The 17,814-nt window shown below is 35.9% G+C and overlaps 1 protein-coding gene across 1 annotated transcript in view; it reads right to left on the minus strand.

The window, feature by feature from the left end:
• GRIK2 (glutamate ionotropic receptor kainate type subunit 2) overlaps positions 1-17,814 on the minus strand; it is a 262,126-nt gene that overhangs the window by 97,153 nt on the left and 147,159 nt on the right. The window contains exon 7 of the mRNA XM_053459441.1: positions 14,496-14,669. Coding sequence (XP_053315416.1) covers positions 14,496-14,669 — 174 coding nt within the window. The remainder of the gene's footprint in view (positions 1-14,495; positions 14,670-17,814) is intronic.

A 17,814-nucleotide genomic window follows, 5' to 3' on the forward strand; every position in this document is an offset into this window, starting at 1 on the left:
CCCTTGCTAAGACAGTGCTGGAGCTTACTGGTGGTAAATATACTATGTATCGGCACAGGTAGCAGAAGAAGTACTCAATAAAGACATCTGCTTCAAGCCACGTAGTATGAGGGGCGAGGAAACTGGCAAATGCATATGATGCACTCTGTAGAATTTCTCTATGCATTTGGTGGGGGTCAATATGGACATCGTGCAAAAGGGATTACTCAGTTATCTTAGCCATTAAAGCATGTTTATGATATTTCTATGCCTACCTCCTGTGTGTTTAAATCCCTCCCTATACAAAACCTTTCCATTTACCTAGCAACTTTTCTGTGAAAAATAATTTTTTCTCATTGCAAATATGTCCCCTGTCCTTTATGATTTATTTTCCTAGCAATCCTCTTCTTATAAATAAAATGTCTGTATTGTAACTGGGTTTGAATCAGATTCTGTCTCTTGTCTTTCCCTATATGTTTTGATAACATGGAATACTCTTAACTATTTAGCTGGTGCTATTTTAGCAGCCCTTCTTTGTACCTTTGCAAAAAGTGGGATCTCCAGTACTGTACCTACTACTCAAGATAACACCCAACCACTGATCTCTAAATTAGAAAGCACCCTTCTTTCTATCTTTTGTATTTTCCGTTGCTTTCTTATATGACCATTGAGTTAGTAGCGATAATGGCTAGACTAATCTGTCTGCATTAAACTGCATTTTATTTTCCAAATGCATTTTTTTCACCTTTATATGCTTTATACAGCCATGTAAACAATCGCTTACCAAACCCGTAATACTTACCAGGGGCGGAAGTCAGAGGCTGCTAACTAGCATAAAGCATGGTAAACCATCTGATGTAAATGGGTTTCTATTTATTTTTTTTTCTTTATGAGAAATGCATTATTGAGCTCATCCAACATTCTGGTTATAATGAAGAAATGCAATATAGAATCATTTTTATAAAAATGGGCTTTCTATCAAAACCTGTTCCATTTGGATTTAGTGATAAAAAGCAAACTAAATCACAGCCCCAGGCTTTATCAACTTTATTTCTCATTCAACATATCCTTTCTAATTCTGTGTAGAACCATGAATGCAGATGCATATTACGAATGTATTGGCTTCTACCATAATGAGTCATTTAAAATAAAATGTTTGCTTGCAATTAGACATCTGCAGTCAAAGGAACAGAGGCCAACTGTGCAGTCTAGCTGCCAGAATTACAGTGCATTCCTTAGCAGGACAATAAGGGAGAATGGCTAATTCTAATTATAAGATATACATCTTTAGTATTCCATGGTTGAAAGAGCATGCAAAACAAGGACTCTTAATACATTTAATTGCCTGATACTAATAAAGAGTTGTCACACACAGCAGCTTTTAAAACACTAGTTCATGCTTGTCACCCTCTCCTACATGGAAAATTAGCATTCAGCCAGTCAATTTGTTTGCCATAAGTGCACATTTATGAATATAATGCACTCAGATAAATAAGTGCTTAGCAGTAAGTAGTGGTACTGTTATGGAATACATTAGAACGCAATTTACAAGAGGAAAAAGGACTTTTGGTTATTTAATATATTTATATATATCCTATATAGATAAGGTGACCTGTTAAGCTATTATCCATAATTATTTTATATATGTATATGTGTATATCTATATAATTACTATATTTACTTGGTTAGAGCCACACGTTTATTAGCAATACTGCTATATCAACAACTGTTACAGTTGTAAGGGGCCAGGCTGTCCGGGGGTCTCCCTCCATTAATAAAAATTGCCTTGGACCACAAATTAGAGGGGGCTGGATTAAGATCCCTTACTTGGGTAAAAGAGGTCTCAGCCAATAAGAAAATACTTCTCAACTCTCCTGATTCTACTGGCTGAGGGTTCAGAAGCCTCTCCTGGTTGGGTCCCTCAACACAGACAGGTAAGAAACCCACTGTGTATGTGTTATATGTGTTTATTTGTGACCATGTGTGACTGGATGTTTAATGTCTGGTATTGGAGAGGATCAGATGTCTGAAACTGCTCATGTCTTGTAATGGAGGAGGATTATTGTCTGAAACTACTCATGCCTCATAATGAAGAGAGTTAATTGTCTGAGACTGCTCATGTCTGGTAATGGAGGGGGTTAAGTGTCTGAGACTGCTCATATCTGGTAATGGATGTATGTATATTATAATATAAATATATTATTAAATAAACATATTTTCCATGACTTCCTGGTAATCCTTATAATATCAAATATAGTTTATCTTTATATGATGATGTGTACATATGTTAATCAGTGTGTACATGATATATATATATATATATATATATATATATGTGTGTGTGTGTGTGTGTGTGTGTGTGTGATGCATTTAGTGTGTAATGCCATCTGCTGCTCCATACTGTGTCCTTGAATGGCAGAAATAAAATGTGGTCACCCTAGCCCTCACCGGTAGAGGCGTCACTAGTCTCCCACACAATGCTTCAATGACATTTTTGTGTCATTTTTATTTACGAATAGCTTGTCAGTGCACCAAACACTTTGTCTGTGCCATATTTCCCCATAAATGGTTTCCCAGTGCCCCCAAACAGCTTGTCTGCCCCATCTTTGCTATCAAAAAAGGTGAGTAGAAGAGAAAATCCTGATGGTGTGGAGGGGGACATCTGAGGAAGAGGGCCCAGACCATTTGTTCTGTAAATGGCCACAAAATGCTTGATGGTGGCCCAAATGTCTGGTAATAAAACCAATAATAATATTGTGAGAATATTTCTTGAAAGTCACAACACAGAAAATAGAGATTTGAAAACACAAATTTAGAGAATTGGTAATTGTATTTAATGCAGTATTTAAATAGCAAGATACTATAGAATTAAATGCAAATGTCTAATTCTCCAAAATACCAGTTATCAATACTAAAATATAAAGGTATTGATAACGCATTGTTATTTTGAAACTAATTGCTAGAGGACTATTTGCACCACTTATATATAAATAAGACATTCCCACAAACTTGTAGCTATTATGTTGCATTATCTTTAAACAAAACAACATAATGAGCACTTGTCTGACAGATTTGCATTCATTCATATTTAAAATGTGTACTTAAATCAAACAATACGCTAAATCCCCTTTCTTTTCTGTATAGTGTATGAACACAATACATCTGGTTGGCATATCATTACATTGTTTTAGTAAAACACAGATTGTACTCTTTTTGATATGCCATTTATAATAAAGGCCCATCTGTGATCTACAGGCATCATGGTGGTTTTGTATGATAAAGCTTACAAAGCCATAATTCTGGCATACATCAAGATACATTAATTTCTTCTTCAATGTGTTTATTTTTTTTTATTAAAAAAAGGGTATTTCAATGTTCTTTAAACATTTTGAAGTACAAGAAAAGTAATCTCTTAGTGGTTTCCTTAGGTAGCATCAACCATTGTACAGAGTGACTAGGCATCATCTACAATGCTAAGGTTTAGCACACAGTGTCTAACTTCATGATTTCACATACACATGCCCATACTGTATATACCATGGTAAAAAAACTATGGACAATTGCAAATCTAGACTGAATTTGATGATGATATTGATGTAAAATCATCAACGTATCCAGCCTGCCACCCCAACCTCAAAAACAACTTAATACAGCTTTTTACATGTTTTAGAGAATGCTTATATCTACATATATCCAGTGTTTACAATGGGAAAAAGAATGACCAATCTCTCTGTGGGTGATCATAACATTTCATTCTTGAAGTTTGTGTTTTCCTGTAATAGATTGGTTTGCTTGTATCAAACATTGTTTATAAACAATTATGCAATAATAGGATGAGTGCAATGCATGCTGAAGACATCATACTAAAACAATAAGCTTTAATGAATAAAGATTTTTTTCCCCTGAAAGAAAACAAAATACCATCCTGGGCCATATTGAAACAGCTTGAGTTTGATTGTGAAATGAAAATAAAGAGTATTTCCATCACAGTAAAGGCGATGACTCTAAGAGGAAAGTCAATGGACTATTAAATGAGAAATCATCTGTTTTCACATTTTACTTCACTACTATTACATTCCTCCAGTGAGCCGTTATCTCGTAGAGGAGCCTTAATCTTCTCATTTTCTGGCAGAAAATTTCCATGCGTTTAGCACAGCTATTCATATCATAATGTTCAATCACCTCTTTGTAAGAAATTTCAGCTAAAATGCATGGTTCCCCAGCATGGTTCCGACATTAGAGCCTCTAAATGCCCACTGAACTTAAAAGACTTAATGTTGTTCCATTACTTCTTGTTGAAGGTCTCATTATTTAATTGTAGCTTCTTTTGATCGCTAATACTAGCTATGAAATGTTAGTTTTTTTTCCCTAGAATACAATTCTTTATGATACTTTCTTACAGCTATCTGTGTAACAGGTAAATAATATTTTATGAATATTTCTTAAAAAAGAAAACCCTTGTGGGTATCCTAAAGAAAACCCCAAAACAACACATTATTAGAAGAGAAGTCATCACAGTGTTTACGTAACTACAGGTATTTATTGGAAGTGCATATAGCAAGTGCTTTTTGCTTGGTAATCTTTTGTCAGAACCAGAGACGGAGCGTAGCGCAGGATCAGGTGACAAAAAGGCTTTAATGAACAAGGTAATTTAAACACACAGTCCAAACAAATGGAACAACAGTACCAAGGTCAAAGGCCGGCAGCGTAGTTTCATAAAGGAAGTCACAGTTCACAAATAGGGGTCAAAGGCAAGAAGTGGAATCAAAGAAAAGTTAGACAAAGGTCAAATACCAGAAAGTCAAGCAGGGAACACGAAATCTTCAGGGAGCAGGTAGTAGGGTATCCACAAGGAACACAGCTCAAATAGCAAGCAATCAGTGTAGGAATTACAGGGTCTTTATAGTGTCTCTGATTGGAGTTCCCTCCCCTGCACACCTGGTCTCCTCCTTTGCACACCTGGTCCCCTTCTTTGCACACCTGGTCTTCTCTCCTGGGTATGGTAATTGGTATGGGAGAGGTAGGCAGGCTCCTCCCCCTCTCCTCCTGATTGGCCTCTCCTTCCTGTCTATCTCCGGCCTCCGGGGAGTAGCCACACCCCCTACCATGAGGAAAGCACGGTACGTGGCTAAATCGAGGCTGGGGATACGGCTTACCCCACGGACAGGCGATTGCGCCACGAGGCAACCGACACCCGGGACCCATCCTCCGCGACGACGACTCTTGCCACGAGGTAGGTGCAGGACCCCGGTCCTGACATCTTTTTTGGCAAATGGTAATTTAACTTAATGCAGCCACAATCAGCTACAATTAGAAACATAACAAAATGGGAGAGATAATTTAATGGGAAAAGATAATACTACAGCTTGTGAGGACAGGAGCTTAAGATATGCCTCCTTGTGGTACACAGGTAGTGTTTTTAGCGTTAAAGTAGTGTTGTAGAGTTTTTTTAAATACCTATATGTTCCTTATTTTAATTAATAAACACCACCAACAATTCACGATTCAATCAAGTTAACTTAGTGTATAAAACAATAAATGATAACATTTTCTTTTCTTTTCTTTAAGATTCATTAAATAAATTTGCTGTTTTTATGTGTTTGTTTTATCCATAGTAGAACACAGATGCATAAAACAAGTTCCTTTCAAATATCTGAATATCCAATTTCAGATTAAGCAAAAGCATAGTGGCGTTCTTAGAATGGCATCATAGCAAAATTTCCAAGGGATGAACAATATAAGCACTTATACGTAGCTACCTCTGAAATAATTCCCCAATCCCATTTGAACAATAACACACTATGAAGAATAGAATAAAATCCATGGCAAAAAAAACAAATACACAGGGGACCGCATTTGCAATATAAAGTCAAGGAAGCAATACATCCTAATAAAAATCCATAATTAATTCCATGATAATGAGGGTTTATGTTGCAGATAAAAATAATAAAGAAGTTTTTGTTATTTTTCAGTAAAAAGTATCATTTAAGGGAAGTATATATTTAGACTAGGATAAAACTCATCCATAGAAAGTACACAGTGTCATGTTTGTATAATAATTTTCCTAACCTAATCAACAGTCATTTCATTTAAAAAGCTGGTGGGCATGCTAAATTGTATACCTGTTGTATATATTAACGCAGCTGAAATGCAGGAAACCTGAATGTAAAATGTCAAAAAAATGTTACATCATATGAAATGTATTCCAATTTTTAAATGTGCAGATATCCTGTTCATCACATATCCTTTACAATGGACTTTATGAAAAAGCTCATAACAGTAACTCACAACTAGTTGAGTTAGAAATGCTTCCTAAGACTATTAATACACTAAACAACCTAGTGTCAAGATTTGAAATTACAAGTCAAACCACACATTAAAAACAAAAATACGCTGTGATATGGACTAGAAAAGAAATGCCAAATTAGAGAATCCTTAAAGGTCATTTGCTCTAAACTCTATACTCTGTCTATACTCTGTCACTATGACTCACTCTCACTACACTAACAAGTAACCTTTGAGGTTGGTGCACTGTTTAAATGTGTATAACTTGACACTTGATATTTCATATTTGTATTTATCCCAAGGGTGGGGCACAAAGAAGGCGAGATAAAAGGTAGAGGCAAACATCTTTGCACCAGCCCTGGCTTCAGCCTACTTGGGGCTGGTATACCAGGGGTCACCTGACTACTTTTTCATACACTCACTAGTAAAAATAAAAAATATATAGTAGTAAAAATTAAAATATATAACCATATACATAGGAAAAGTATGTCAGTTAATTTTTAATTGAAATAAATAAATTTCAAATAACTAATTGAACATACCTGGGAACCTCTTCACTCCAGCTAGCCGGAGCCTTCACTTGTGGGACGCGGGCAGTGGGCGTTTCTGCTGATGTCAGCGGGAAACATCCCCTGTCTAAAGGAAAAATGGGCGGGGTGTGTCAAGACACGCCCGGAGGTTCCCAGGTATGTAAATGAATTATTACATAAAATGAAAAACTGTCTGATGCAGTCCCTGCTAATGCTATATACACTACAGCTTCTCCAATCCACCCCACCCAAGTAACTATTGTGCACTACACTTTTAACATATGCAGTATACACTGACTGTCTCACACTCCAACCCTCATCAGTCTGTAACTGCTAATGACAAGTTACAATATATATATATATATATATATATATATATATATATATATATATATATATATAATGATTGTCCTTTCCCCTTGTAAATGATGATTGGCTAGAGTAAAAAAGAATGTAAGCAAAAAAAACTCCATAGGTTGTTTGACACAGTAATTTAACCTTAATTAAATTTCGTAGATTTTGCCATTCGCTTGCGTTTTTTCCCCCCCGTTGGAGGCCCTTCCTCATCTGAGATTTGTACTAGCATATAATAATTGGAAAATTTCATTAAAATGAATGTCTGTACGAATCCTAATGCAAAAGTATAATATGCAGTATATATAAGTATCCCTACAAAATTGGAAGAGAGCGGATTAAGAGGTATCACCTGTGAATTTCACAAATGCTTTACCAAGAACTTTTTGAATTTCATGTGGAGGTCTTTTAATAGTAAATCTTTTTTTCATATTGGTTTTCTGACAGTGTCTTTGATAGGGATTATTGTCACAGATACTTTTAAAATGAAACAACTCCGAGAAAGAATAAAAAAAAAAAATTACAGGCGTGAACTGTGCATGCTACATATGTACTTACATTTACCTACAGCATTAGGTAAAATCTACAGGTGTTACTCTTACATACGGAATTATTTTGTTTACAATTACTATTAACATGCTTTCATATAAAAATGGATTGTTATAGTTAATTTACCAAAATATAGATAATTATTATTAATAACCTTGTTATAAACAATAGTTAATTTACCAAAATATAGATTATTATTATTAATAACCTCAGTTTGAATATGCTTGAGATGCTGGAGGATAAACCAGATAGGGTAATCCTTTATCATTCCATCCACCATGGACTAAAACAGCACTTAGAGGGCCAATAATTGTACTGTTCATAGTTTTTCTCTGTCAGTCCTGTGTGGGTATTTTGATGCAGATTTAGTTAATATACAATTTTTCCATATTGTGGCTGAGCATTTTGCTCTTTTTAGAATGCCCTTTGTGCCATTATTTACTTATGGTATGATCTTCTTCAGATTCTATAAAAAGTGTTTTTATATTGTTTGTAAAATGTTTCTTTTTTTAACCTCTATATACCATTTTAATAACCAGTTCAAGTATTCAAGTTGCTTTAAAAAAAAGTTTAATAAAGAAACCAGTTAGGTTGCCATGTAGACGCCTTACTCATTTACCTTAAAATGTCATTTAATTAACATTCACCATACCATTCATTTTCTCCGATAGGTATCTTTATATATTTCCCAAACTGTTCTTTGAAAAGACTGTATGCTGTATGGAATTTAGGTATCACGGAGGTTTGCCAGTGTATGATATCAGCATGTTTTCAAACCAAAATATTCATTAAGAAATGATTTAGTGGAATACACAGAGAACATGAAGTGTCTATGACTAACCTTTATGGCCATTACTATGAAATCTGTATGCATTGAATTGCTGCTTGATGAATCCAGACCTCATAGTTAACCTTTGCACTGTCACTAATGGTATCTTGATTGGACCAATCTTACAAGAAAATCTTTATTCAGAAGTTCCTGACTTCAGTACTGCATTACAATAGAAAAGGATAAGTCATGAATAAATTAGCAATAAAGCACTCTCAAGCAGTCTCCCGTGATTATGATGCATAAAGCTTACTGCTTAATGACATGTTATAGTCTAATGAGAAACAGCATTTGTTCTCTAAATTAAAATTAAGCTTGCATGGACCTTGCATTTTACAGTGTTACGTAACCTGTAACGTATGCAAAAAGTTATTACATTGTATTCATTTGAAGATAATCTAACAACAGCTTATAGCCCATATCATCCATGTATATTAAGATGGCATAGAGCAACTCTGCTTTACATAATCAGTTCATAATGGTACCAAAGCTTGGCAGATGTTTTATATATACCATATTGGCCCAATTATACGCCGCCCCTCTGCCCCCCCACTTTATGTCTTTAAAGTGGGGGTGCGGCCTATAATCGGGGGTTTAGCGCAAGGTTTTTTCTTTTGTTTATCATTTAGCTCTGCTGCGGGCAAGCAGCAGGGTTAGGATCCAGATCCCCTGCAGCACTGCAGGGGACCTGGATCCTCCTCTCTGGTAGCCAGTGGGCATCTGCGTGAAGAAGCCCCGGCAGCACTACCGACCAGCAGCAGCAGAGGTTCTCTGAGTGCATGTCATATCTGGGGGGCAGAGTGGTGTATCTATAGTTAGGTGCATTATGAATTAAGGGGGGGGGGTTAAAATGTCTATTGGTTTTCCAAATTTCTGTAATATATATAACATATACCGACTAACTGCATAATAGATACCAAAAATGATAAAATGTATTCCTGTTCATTAGATAAAATACCGCTTTACCATTCCACTCATGTGTATGTTTCAATATAGATAGATGTAAAGTTATGTACTTGGGTAAGAAAAACAAAAATGCTAATTATACTTTGAATGGTTGTGTGTTGCGTAACTCCTCTATAGAAAAGGATGTTTCAGGTGTTCTTGTTGACAATCAATAGTACAGCTGTGTAAAATCTCAGGTAGCTGTTGCCAAGGCAAGCAAGATGTTGTCATGTGTTAAAAGGAGAATAGGTCAGAAGAGGTCACAACACTGGTAATAGAAATGGTTCAGAGAAGGGCTACAGGAATAATTTAAATAACAGAAAATTTCAGCTATGAAGGAAGGCTATCAAAAAATTGGGATTGTTTCCTCTGGAAAAAGGCAGCTTTGTGGTGATATGATAAACCTTTACAAGTATGTTCAATGTCAATACAAAGATCTTTTTGTGGATCTCTTTATAAATCGTACTTACCAGACAACACCTGCTGAAGGTTTCTTTATTGTTAGGGTGGTTAGACTGTAGAATATACTGCAATTTGAAGTAATTTTGTGCAATTCACTTCATTTGTTTTTTAAAAATGATGGATGCTTTCCTGAATATGAAATTCATACATGGTTATTACGAGTAAAAGTAGCTAAGGTAATGTTGATCCAGGATGAGTCCAACAACCTTGGGGTCAAGAATGATTTTTTTCCCTTTGAGATGACATTGCTGTCTCAGCGGGTTTTTTGTTTTGTTTTGCCTTCTTCTGGATCAACTATTATGACTTAAGGCATGGTTGGCCTTGATGGACTATATGTGGTTTTTTTTAAACCTAATTAACTCTGTAACTGTGACTTTGTAACATGTGTTTCCTTGTGGCATCACATGGTCTTCTCGCTGATATACTGGAGAAATATAGGGATTGTCCTATATTTCCTTCACACATACATAGTCAAAGCTTGTCACTTTCATTCATCTCTGGAGATCATTTAGGAGCACATTTACACAGTGTTTTGGCTGGCAGAGGCTTTATTAGCAGAGAGAGCTGAAAACTCCTATTGGGGATGAAAATGCTATAGCAAGCTGTTTGCTTGAGACTTATTTTTTAGTGTACATGTTTGTACAAGTCAATTATTTCTCAGATAAAAAAAATCAGTACTGACATGTATAACACTTATACATTTATTTATTAGTTCATTATTGCTAGGGTACCTGTAAGCTTAGCTGGGAAAAAGAAAAGTCTTGCAGGAAAAACCTTATTTGCAAATAGTTTTATTGGTAATTACTGATGAAGCAGCATATTCGTGGATATAAACTATACCATCACAGTGTCATATACGAATTGCAATTACAATCATTTTCAAAAAGGACTACAAAGAAGTGCTACAGAATAAATTGTGATGGGAACATACAGGTCATCTATAACATAGGGGGGGGGGCAACCCATCTGCTGCTATTATAATGTAAATGTTTATTGACGCATCCATCTATAAGAAAAACATGTCCCTTAAGCCTAGGCGCCAATGTATTACAGAGCGTTAGAATTCAATAATAATTGAATAATAAACTCTAACTCATCAGTACGAAGTTACAGTCTATTAAAACATGTACCTTCAGGTCACTATTATGGAAAAGGTCCCTAAAGAAAATAATTTAGCATAGAACATATCTGGTAAACACAAGTCAAAAATAATAATCATGGTAGAAATAAAATTCAATGGCTTGTAAACGTATATGTATTAAAAAAAATGATTCACATATTCTGCTTAGTATCGATGACACTATTACAACGTTATCTAGAAGTTCCACTTTATACTTGATAGAATATAGGCCAAAATACTAATGTTTAATTGCACCTAACTCTAATGGGAACATCAAAGTATAGGATTATTGCTTAAAATAGAACAACTGTACTCTAATCCACATATGATGAAAGTAGATAACTAAATCAAATGATGGCAAAAAAGCAATTAGTAAGGGAAACTTTATGCTAATGAAGCAGTAGCACTTGTTAGGTCATACTAATTATGCATACAAAGCTTTGACTTGAGGCACAGTACAGCTTCCAAGATTAATAGGTATATAAGAGGATGAGGCATGAAAGCAGAGTACATTTTATCATGCAGTATTCATGGCCTAAATTCTCTCTTTATATAACTTAAAATTGTATTAAAACTTTTTTGTACCTTTTTTGCTGCTGAAAATAATTTCAATCAATGTTCTCATTAAAAATATTATACTATATACTACTGTTGCAAAAAAATCTCAAACCAGTTTTTAAGTACCTACTTTAGCAAATAAAGGCCACTGCATCACTGGTGTTCAAGTGTTAAGTAAAGTATACCGATCAGCCATAATGTTATGACCACCTGCCTAATATTGTGTAGGTCCCCCTTTTGCTGCCAAAACACCCCTGACTCATCGAGGCATGGACTCCACTAGACCTCTGAAGGTGGGCTGTGGTACCTGGCACCAGGTGGGGCCTCCATGGTTGCATCCTGGTGCCATGTTGTCCAGGTAAGTGATGCACGCGGGCATCGACGTGATGTAAAAGAAAACGTGATTCATCAGACCAGTTCTTCTGCTCACGTGCCTATTGTAGGTGGTTTCGGCAGTTGACAAGGGTCAGCATGGGCACCCTGACTGGTCTGCGGCTACGCATCCCCATACACAATAAACTGTGCTGCACTGTGTGTTCTCATACCTGTCTATCAGGACTAGCATTAACCTTTTTAAAATTTGTGCTACAGTAGCTCGTCTCTTTGAGTACAAGTTGACTACATGGGCCTTCAACCCCCACTTGCATCAATGATCCTTTCGCCGGTCACCGCTTTGCCTTCCTTGAACCATTTTTTATAGGTACTGACCACTGCAGGCTGGGAACACCCCACAAGAGCTGCAGTTTTGGAGATGCTCTGACCCAGTGGTCTAGCCATCACAATTTAGCCCTTTTCAAAGTTGCTCAGATCCTTATGCTTTCCAATTTTGAAGACAAAATGTTCACTTGCTGCCTAATATATTCCACCCATTGATCAGGTGCTATGATAACAAGGTTATCAGCGTTATTCAATTCATCTGCCAGTGGTCATAATGTTATGGCTGATTGGTGTATACCCATTAAATAATCATAAAAGGTGAGGGTTATGAAAATGCTGCTATGAAAAAAAACCTGTGCATATGTCCAAAAATTAACAATCATTCTAACACTATCATCAATTACCAATTAATGTATGCAAATGTTTTAGGTGTATAGGATGTATATCCATATTTTGTTTCGTTTGTTTCATTATTAACTGGACATATTTTTTTAATGAAATAATTGCTGTATAATTCTTTTCTAAAAAAAATCTTTTGGAAGCGGATGCATTAAATTATTTTTCCAAATAGGAAACATGATAAATAACAGTGGACATCAAACATGATAAAAATATAATTGTTTAATTTCAAATAGATAAATAAAAAAAAAACGTTGTACTGCTTTCTCAGGACTGTTTTATGTTTGCTAAAATATCGTAGCAAGTGTTTAAACTTAGCACTCCCTGCAAAGTTTAAAATAAAATTGCAGCTCAGCATCAAGCGAGTTGTATGAGAATAATTTTAGATCTTTTTTTGTCACACTGGTTTTCCAGCTTTTCTCAAAATAGAGAAACTGTAATTACCCACAAGGGAAAATAAAAACTGTGTGTAGCCACATTCTATACCGTTCTTAACTGGCTGGACATAAAAGAAAACACAATTTCAAAAATATCACACAGTATCAAATAAGACTAAAGTATGATTAAAATTTATATGTTTTAAAGTAAAAAAAAAAAATACCTCTCGAGACCAAAATTCGAACTACTACTGGCAACTTGCCTCTTTGAATTCCTCAGTGAAGCATTGAAGCTTATTTTTTAATCAAATCTCAATCTGATTTATATGGAAAACTACATACATATTAATACCGGGGAAATAAATATTTTCGGATCTCTTATAAGAAGTTGTGAGGCTAAATTATTATTCTCAGTAAGAGAGTCATAGTAATTTTATGCTAGACCTATGCAAGTATGTTGCCAAAGAAAATGTGCACGTTAAAAAGATTCTGATTTATATTAATGTATAAAAAGAGATCTAACGCTAAAACAGTCTTGCATTGTTACGTAACTCTTGTTTTTGTCGCTAAAAAGGCTTTTTAAGGCAAATTACGGATTTTGAAAACAAAAGGGTTCTGTACCATCTTTAATCTAGTGTTTATGGCTAAACCAAAGAATGTACAATTCAAAGAACCACCATTAAATGCAATTACAAACAAAAAAAGAGTGTTGACAGTGAGGCTGGAAATTATACCAATTATCTTGGTCAGTCATTTGTATCATCAACCTGCACATACAAATTTAAAAAAGCAGAGCAAACTGTTCAATGTTCTCTTGATAAATGTTTAAACTCTGACTACTGCTTTAGGGACCAATTAAATGAGTTAAGTGAGCCATGTGGCCCATCAATGAATCCAATTCTCGTCTCCTATTTATTTTTTCAGCTATACTTACAGTGTGATGTGTAAGTACTGAGGAATTATATCATGATAAATGAATGTATGACACCAATGACAGCGATTTATCCCAAATTGCCTAGAATATGCTTAATCAAATAATAATAATAATAATAATAATAATAAAAATAATAATAAAATTTATAGAGGGACTGAATAGGGACTAAACAGAGCTCAAATTCAATTAGAGCATTATTTTAAGTATGATGTAGTGAAGTCTATACAAACATACTACTGTGAACAGGAATTAAACTAGGAAATCTTACCTTTTGTCTTGAATATTAAAAAAAAAAACATTGGGTGCAGTTAATCTATTTCAAATCTATAGTGCTATAGAAATACAGGATCAATTACACAGACATATTAAAGAAAAAAACACAATACATTGCAAAAACATGCTAATAATTCATTGTTAATTATGTTTTGTAACATTTTTTTCAGTTTCACTATGATGCATATTCTTATTTTCATAGTACCGTCATATAACTGCCAAGCTAAACTTGGCTACCTCTTACCGTCATAAAGCCATCCAACAATCCTGAGTCAGGCTTTGGGGGAGCTTGTAATCTTTCCATAGACCATTTTTCAATGATAGATAATACTTGGCTGTTCTCTATATTCAAAATCCGAAATCCTGTCATGTTAACACCGCTATACCTGTACGGTTCAACATCCAAGGCAAACAGGTCCTGAAAGAAAAGGACTTTATGTCAAAGAGACCAAAAAAATGCTACTGTAAAAAAATGGTTATTGTCCAAAATCTCTATTTTCTGCAATGCATAACAAGACCCTTGGGCTTTTCTCCTCTCCAAATGATTGTATCATCTAACGCCTTCCAATAATAAATGATTCTCTCATATAGTTCCTGCTGCATGTAGAACAATAGATAGTATTCCTACAATTTGAGAAATTATATCTCTGCTTAACCCCTTAAGGACAATGGGCGGTCCCTAAACCCATTGGAAACAATGCATTTTGAGCCCGTACATGTACGGGCTTTGTCATTAAGGGGTTAAAGATGTTCAGGAAGTGGGTAAGCTAACTGTTCAGATCTATAGTTTGCAAACATTGTTATAGAAAGTCTGCCCCATTTTGATGGCATATTCAATTCTATAAGCCCTGGTGCCCTGGCCACACAGTTGAGTTTTTATATGTATCCATGATAACCTTGGCTACACTATAGCAAAATGCTGTTGCCGGTATATGCTTTCTCTTAAAAATCGCTCAAGAAATTGATCCTGCAAACTTGTCTTGAATGCAAACTCACATTCACTTGATCTTTAGTAAATAGACCCAACTGTGTGTATAAGTAGTATTACCGTATTTGCTCGATTATAAGACGAGGTTTTTTTCAGAGCAAATGCTCTGAAAAATACCCCTCGTCTTATAATCGGGGTCGTCTTCTAATCAGACCTCAAATAGAGGTCTGATTAGGAGACTAAGATCCAGATCCCCCGCACCGCTGCAGGGGACCTGGATCCTCATATCGTCGCCCCCCCCCGCACGCACGCACGCACGCACTTACCGGTGCTTCCGGAGGTGAAGTTGGCAGCGGGGGTTTGTATGCGTCCGTCGCAAATACCTTCCCCGACTGTCAGAGATCAGAGTTCCAGAGTTCCTGATCGCTGACAGCCGGGGAAGGTATTTGCGACGGACGCATACAAACCCCCGCTGCCAACTCCACCTCCTCCCGGCTGCCGCGGAATGAGACGTCAACCCGCTGCCCCGGCAATACAGCAGGAAATTGGAAGCACCGGTAAGTAAGTAAGTGTGTGTGTGTGTGTGTGTGTGTGTGTGTGTGTGTGTAGGGCATTTCTGGAATGCCTTACACCCCTATATGCCACTCTGGCACTTAGGGGGTTAAAAGGCATATTATGGGGCAGAGTGGCATATAGGGAGGTATAAGGCATTTCAGGAGGCAGAGTGGCGTTAAGGGGGCATTTAATAGAGCACTCTGCCTCCTGAAATGCCTTATACCTCCCTATATGCCACTCTGCCCCATAATATGCCTTTTAACCCCCTAAATGCCAGAGTGGCATATAGGGGTATAAGGCATTTCTGGAGGCAGAGTGCTCTATATAATGCCTTTTAACTCCCTTAATGCCACTCTGCCTCCTGGAATGCCTTATACCTCCCTATATGCCACTCTGCCCCATAATATGCATTTTAACCCCCTAAATGCCAGAATGGGATATAGGGGTATAAGGCATTTCTGGAGGCAGAGTGGCACATAGGGGGTCAAAAGGCATACCATGGGGCACAGTGGCATATAGAGGGTTAAAAGGCATATCATGGGCCACAGTGCCATATTGGTGTGGCAAGCCTGGGGGCAGATGTGCGTAACTGGGGGCAGGTTGGAAAATACAAGGAAATAAAAACAAAAAAAATATTTTTCTCAATCATAGCTTTTATGAAAAAAAATAGTTTACATGAATTAACATTTACTGGTAAAACTTTTTTCCTTTAGGGTCGTCTTATATTCAGGCTTTTTCTTTTTTTCCTAAGTTAATATTCAGATTTTGGGGGGTCGTCTTATAATCAGGGTCGTCTTATAATCGAGCAAATACGGTATATGCACCCATATGCGTGACAAAGAATGGATATGTCACATCATTGTTATAACTTCTAAGCAAATGTAGCTCTTTTTTTATAGCACATGTAGCCAGGGCTGGTGCAAGGGTTTTTGCCACCCTAGGCAAAACATAATTTTGCTGCCCCTGGCTCCACCCCTACAAGCCCTTTTCCTTTTGCCACACCCACGTATACCCCACAGTGACTGTGAGCCGCGGCTGTCTGCCTCCCATCAAGTGACCGCCAACTGGGTATAATATCTACATATGCATAATACATAACTTTTCATTTTTTTTAATCTAATTTTCCAGAATCTTGTTACATTGTTTTGTGCTTAAAAAGAGAAACAAGTGTACATTTTATCCATGCGATTTTATTATACCCCAAATTGTCATTAATTATTAAAATCACTACTTATGTTATCCCTACTTTCTGTTCTTATGGTGTCTGCTTATTCCAAAACTACCCCTCATTCTCCCTACTATTAATCCTGTGCTACCTGTGCTACATATTAGAAATGCATATGTTCCAGTTGACTGAAATGTGACAATTAATATAATAGATTTGTCTTGTTTCGATCCACTATACCACATAGAATGACAAAATAAAATATAATAGATTTACACACACTGTTTTTAAAAGAAATGACCCTGGTTGATTAGTGGTGTCATCAAAATGTAATCAAAGTAATCAATTTTGATTAAAGCCACATTTATTTTCAGTTATGCTGTTAAAATATTTTTTATTTGACTTACTGGAAATTCTGGTTTTTTATTTCATCTAAAATTGTATCCATTAATTTGAAAGTCAAATCTGCTTGTTTTTATATTTCAGTAGGAGTTGCTTTTTCAGTAGCATCATTTTAATTAATCTTGGAATATGCTGCATAAACACTTGTCCTTATAAAAGTGATCATATTGTGTTTTTCTGTAGCCTTTATTTCACAGTATTTTACATTTTTCAGTATACCATATGCTAACGGGCAGAGTAAAAAAGAATGTGTTCTTTTATAAAGTATTGTGTTTATGATATTGCATATGTATGGGTAAGTGCTTTTGTACTTTCATGTTGCATGCATTTCAATTATTTTGTTTTATCCAGTGTCCTTGCTCTGATATGTACTAGCATTATCAGTTTTGACTTACTAAGATTTATACTAAAATGCTGATCGCAAATGCAAGTCATTCACCAAGTGAAAAATAAAATCAAATCAATATAACGGATATCTCCATGATGCTGATGCTTTTAGTTGCAAAACTGCAT

Source organism: Spea bombifrons, chromosome 3, assembly GCF_027358695.1.
Source record: "Spea bombifrons isolate aSpeBom1 chromosome 3, aSpeBom1.2.pri, whole genome shotgun sequence".
NCBI classification, from domain to species: domain Eukaryota; kingdom Metazoa; phylum Chordata; class Amphibia; order Anura; family Pelobatidae; genus Spea; species Spea bombifrons.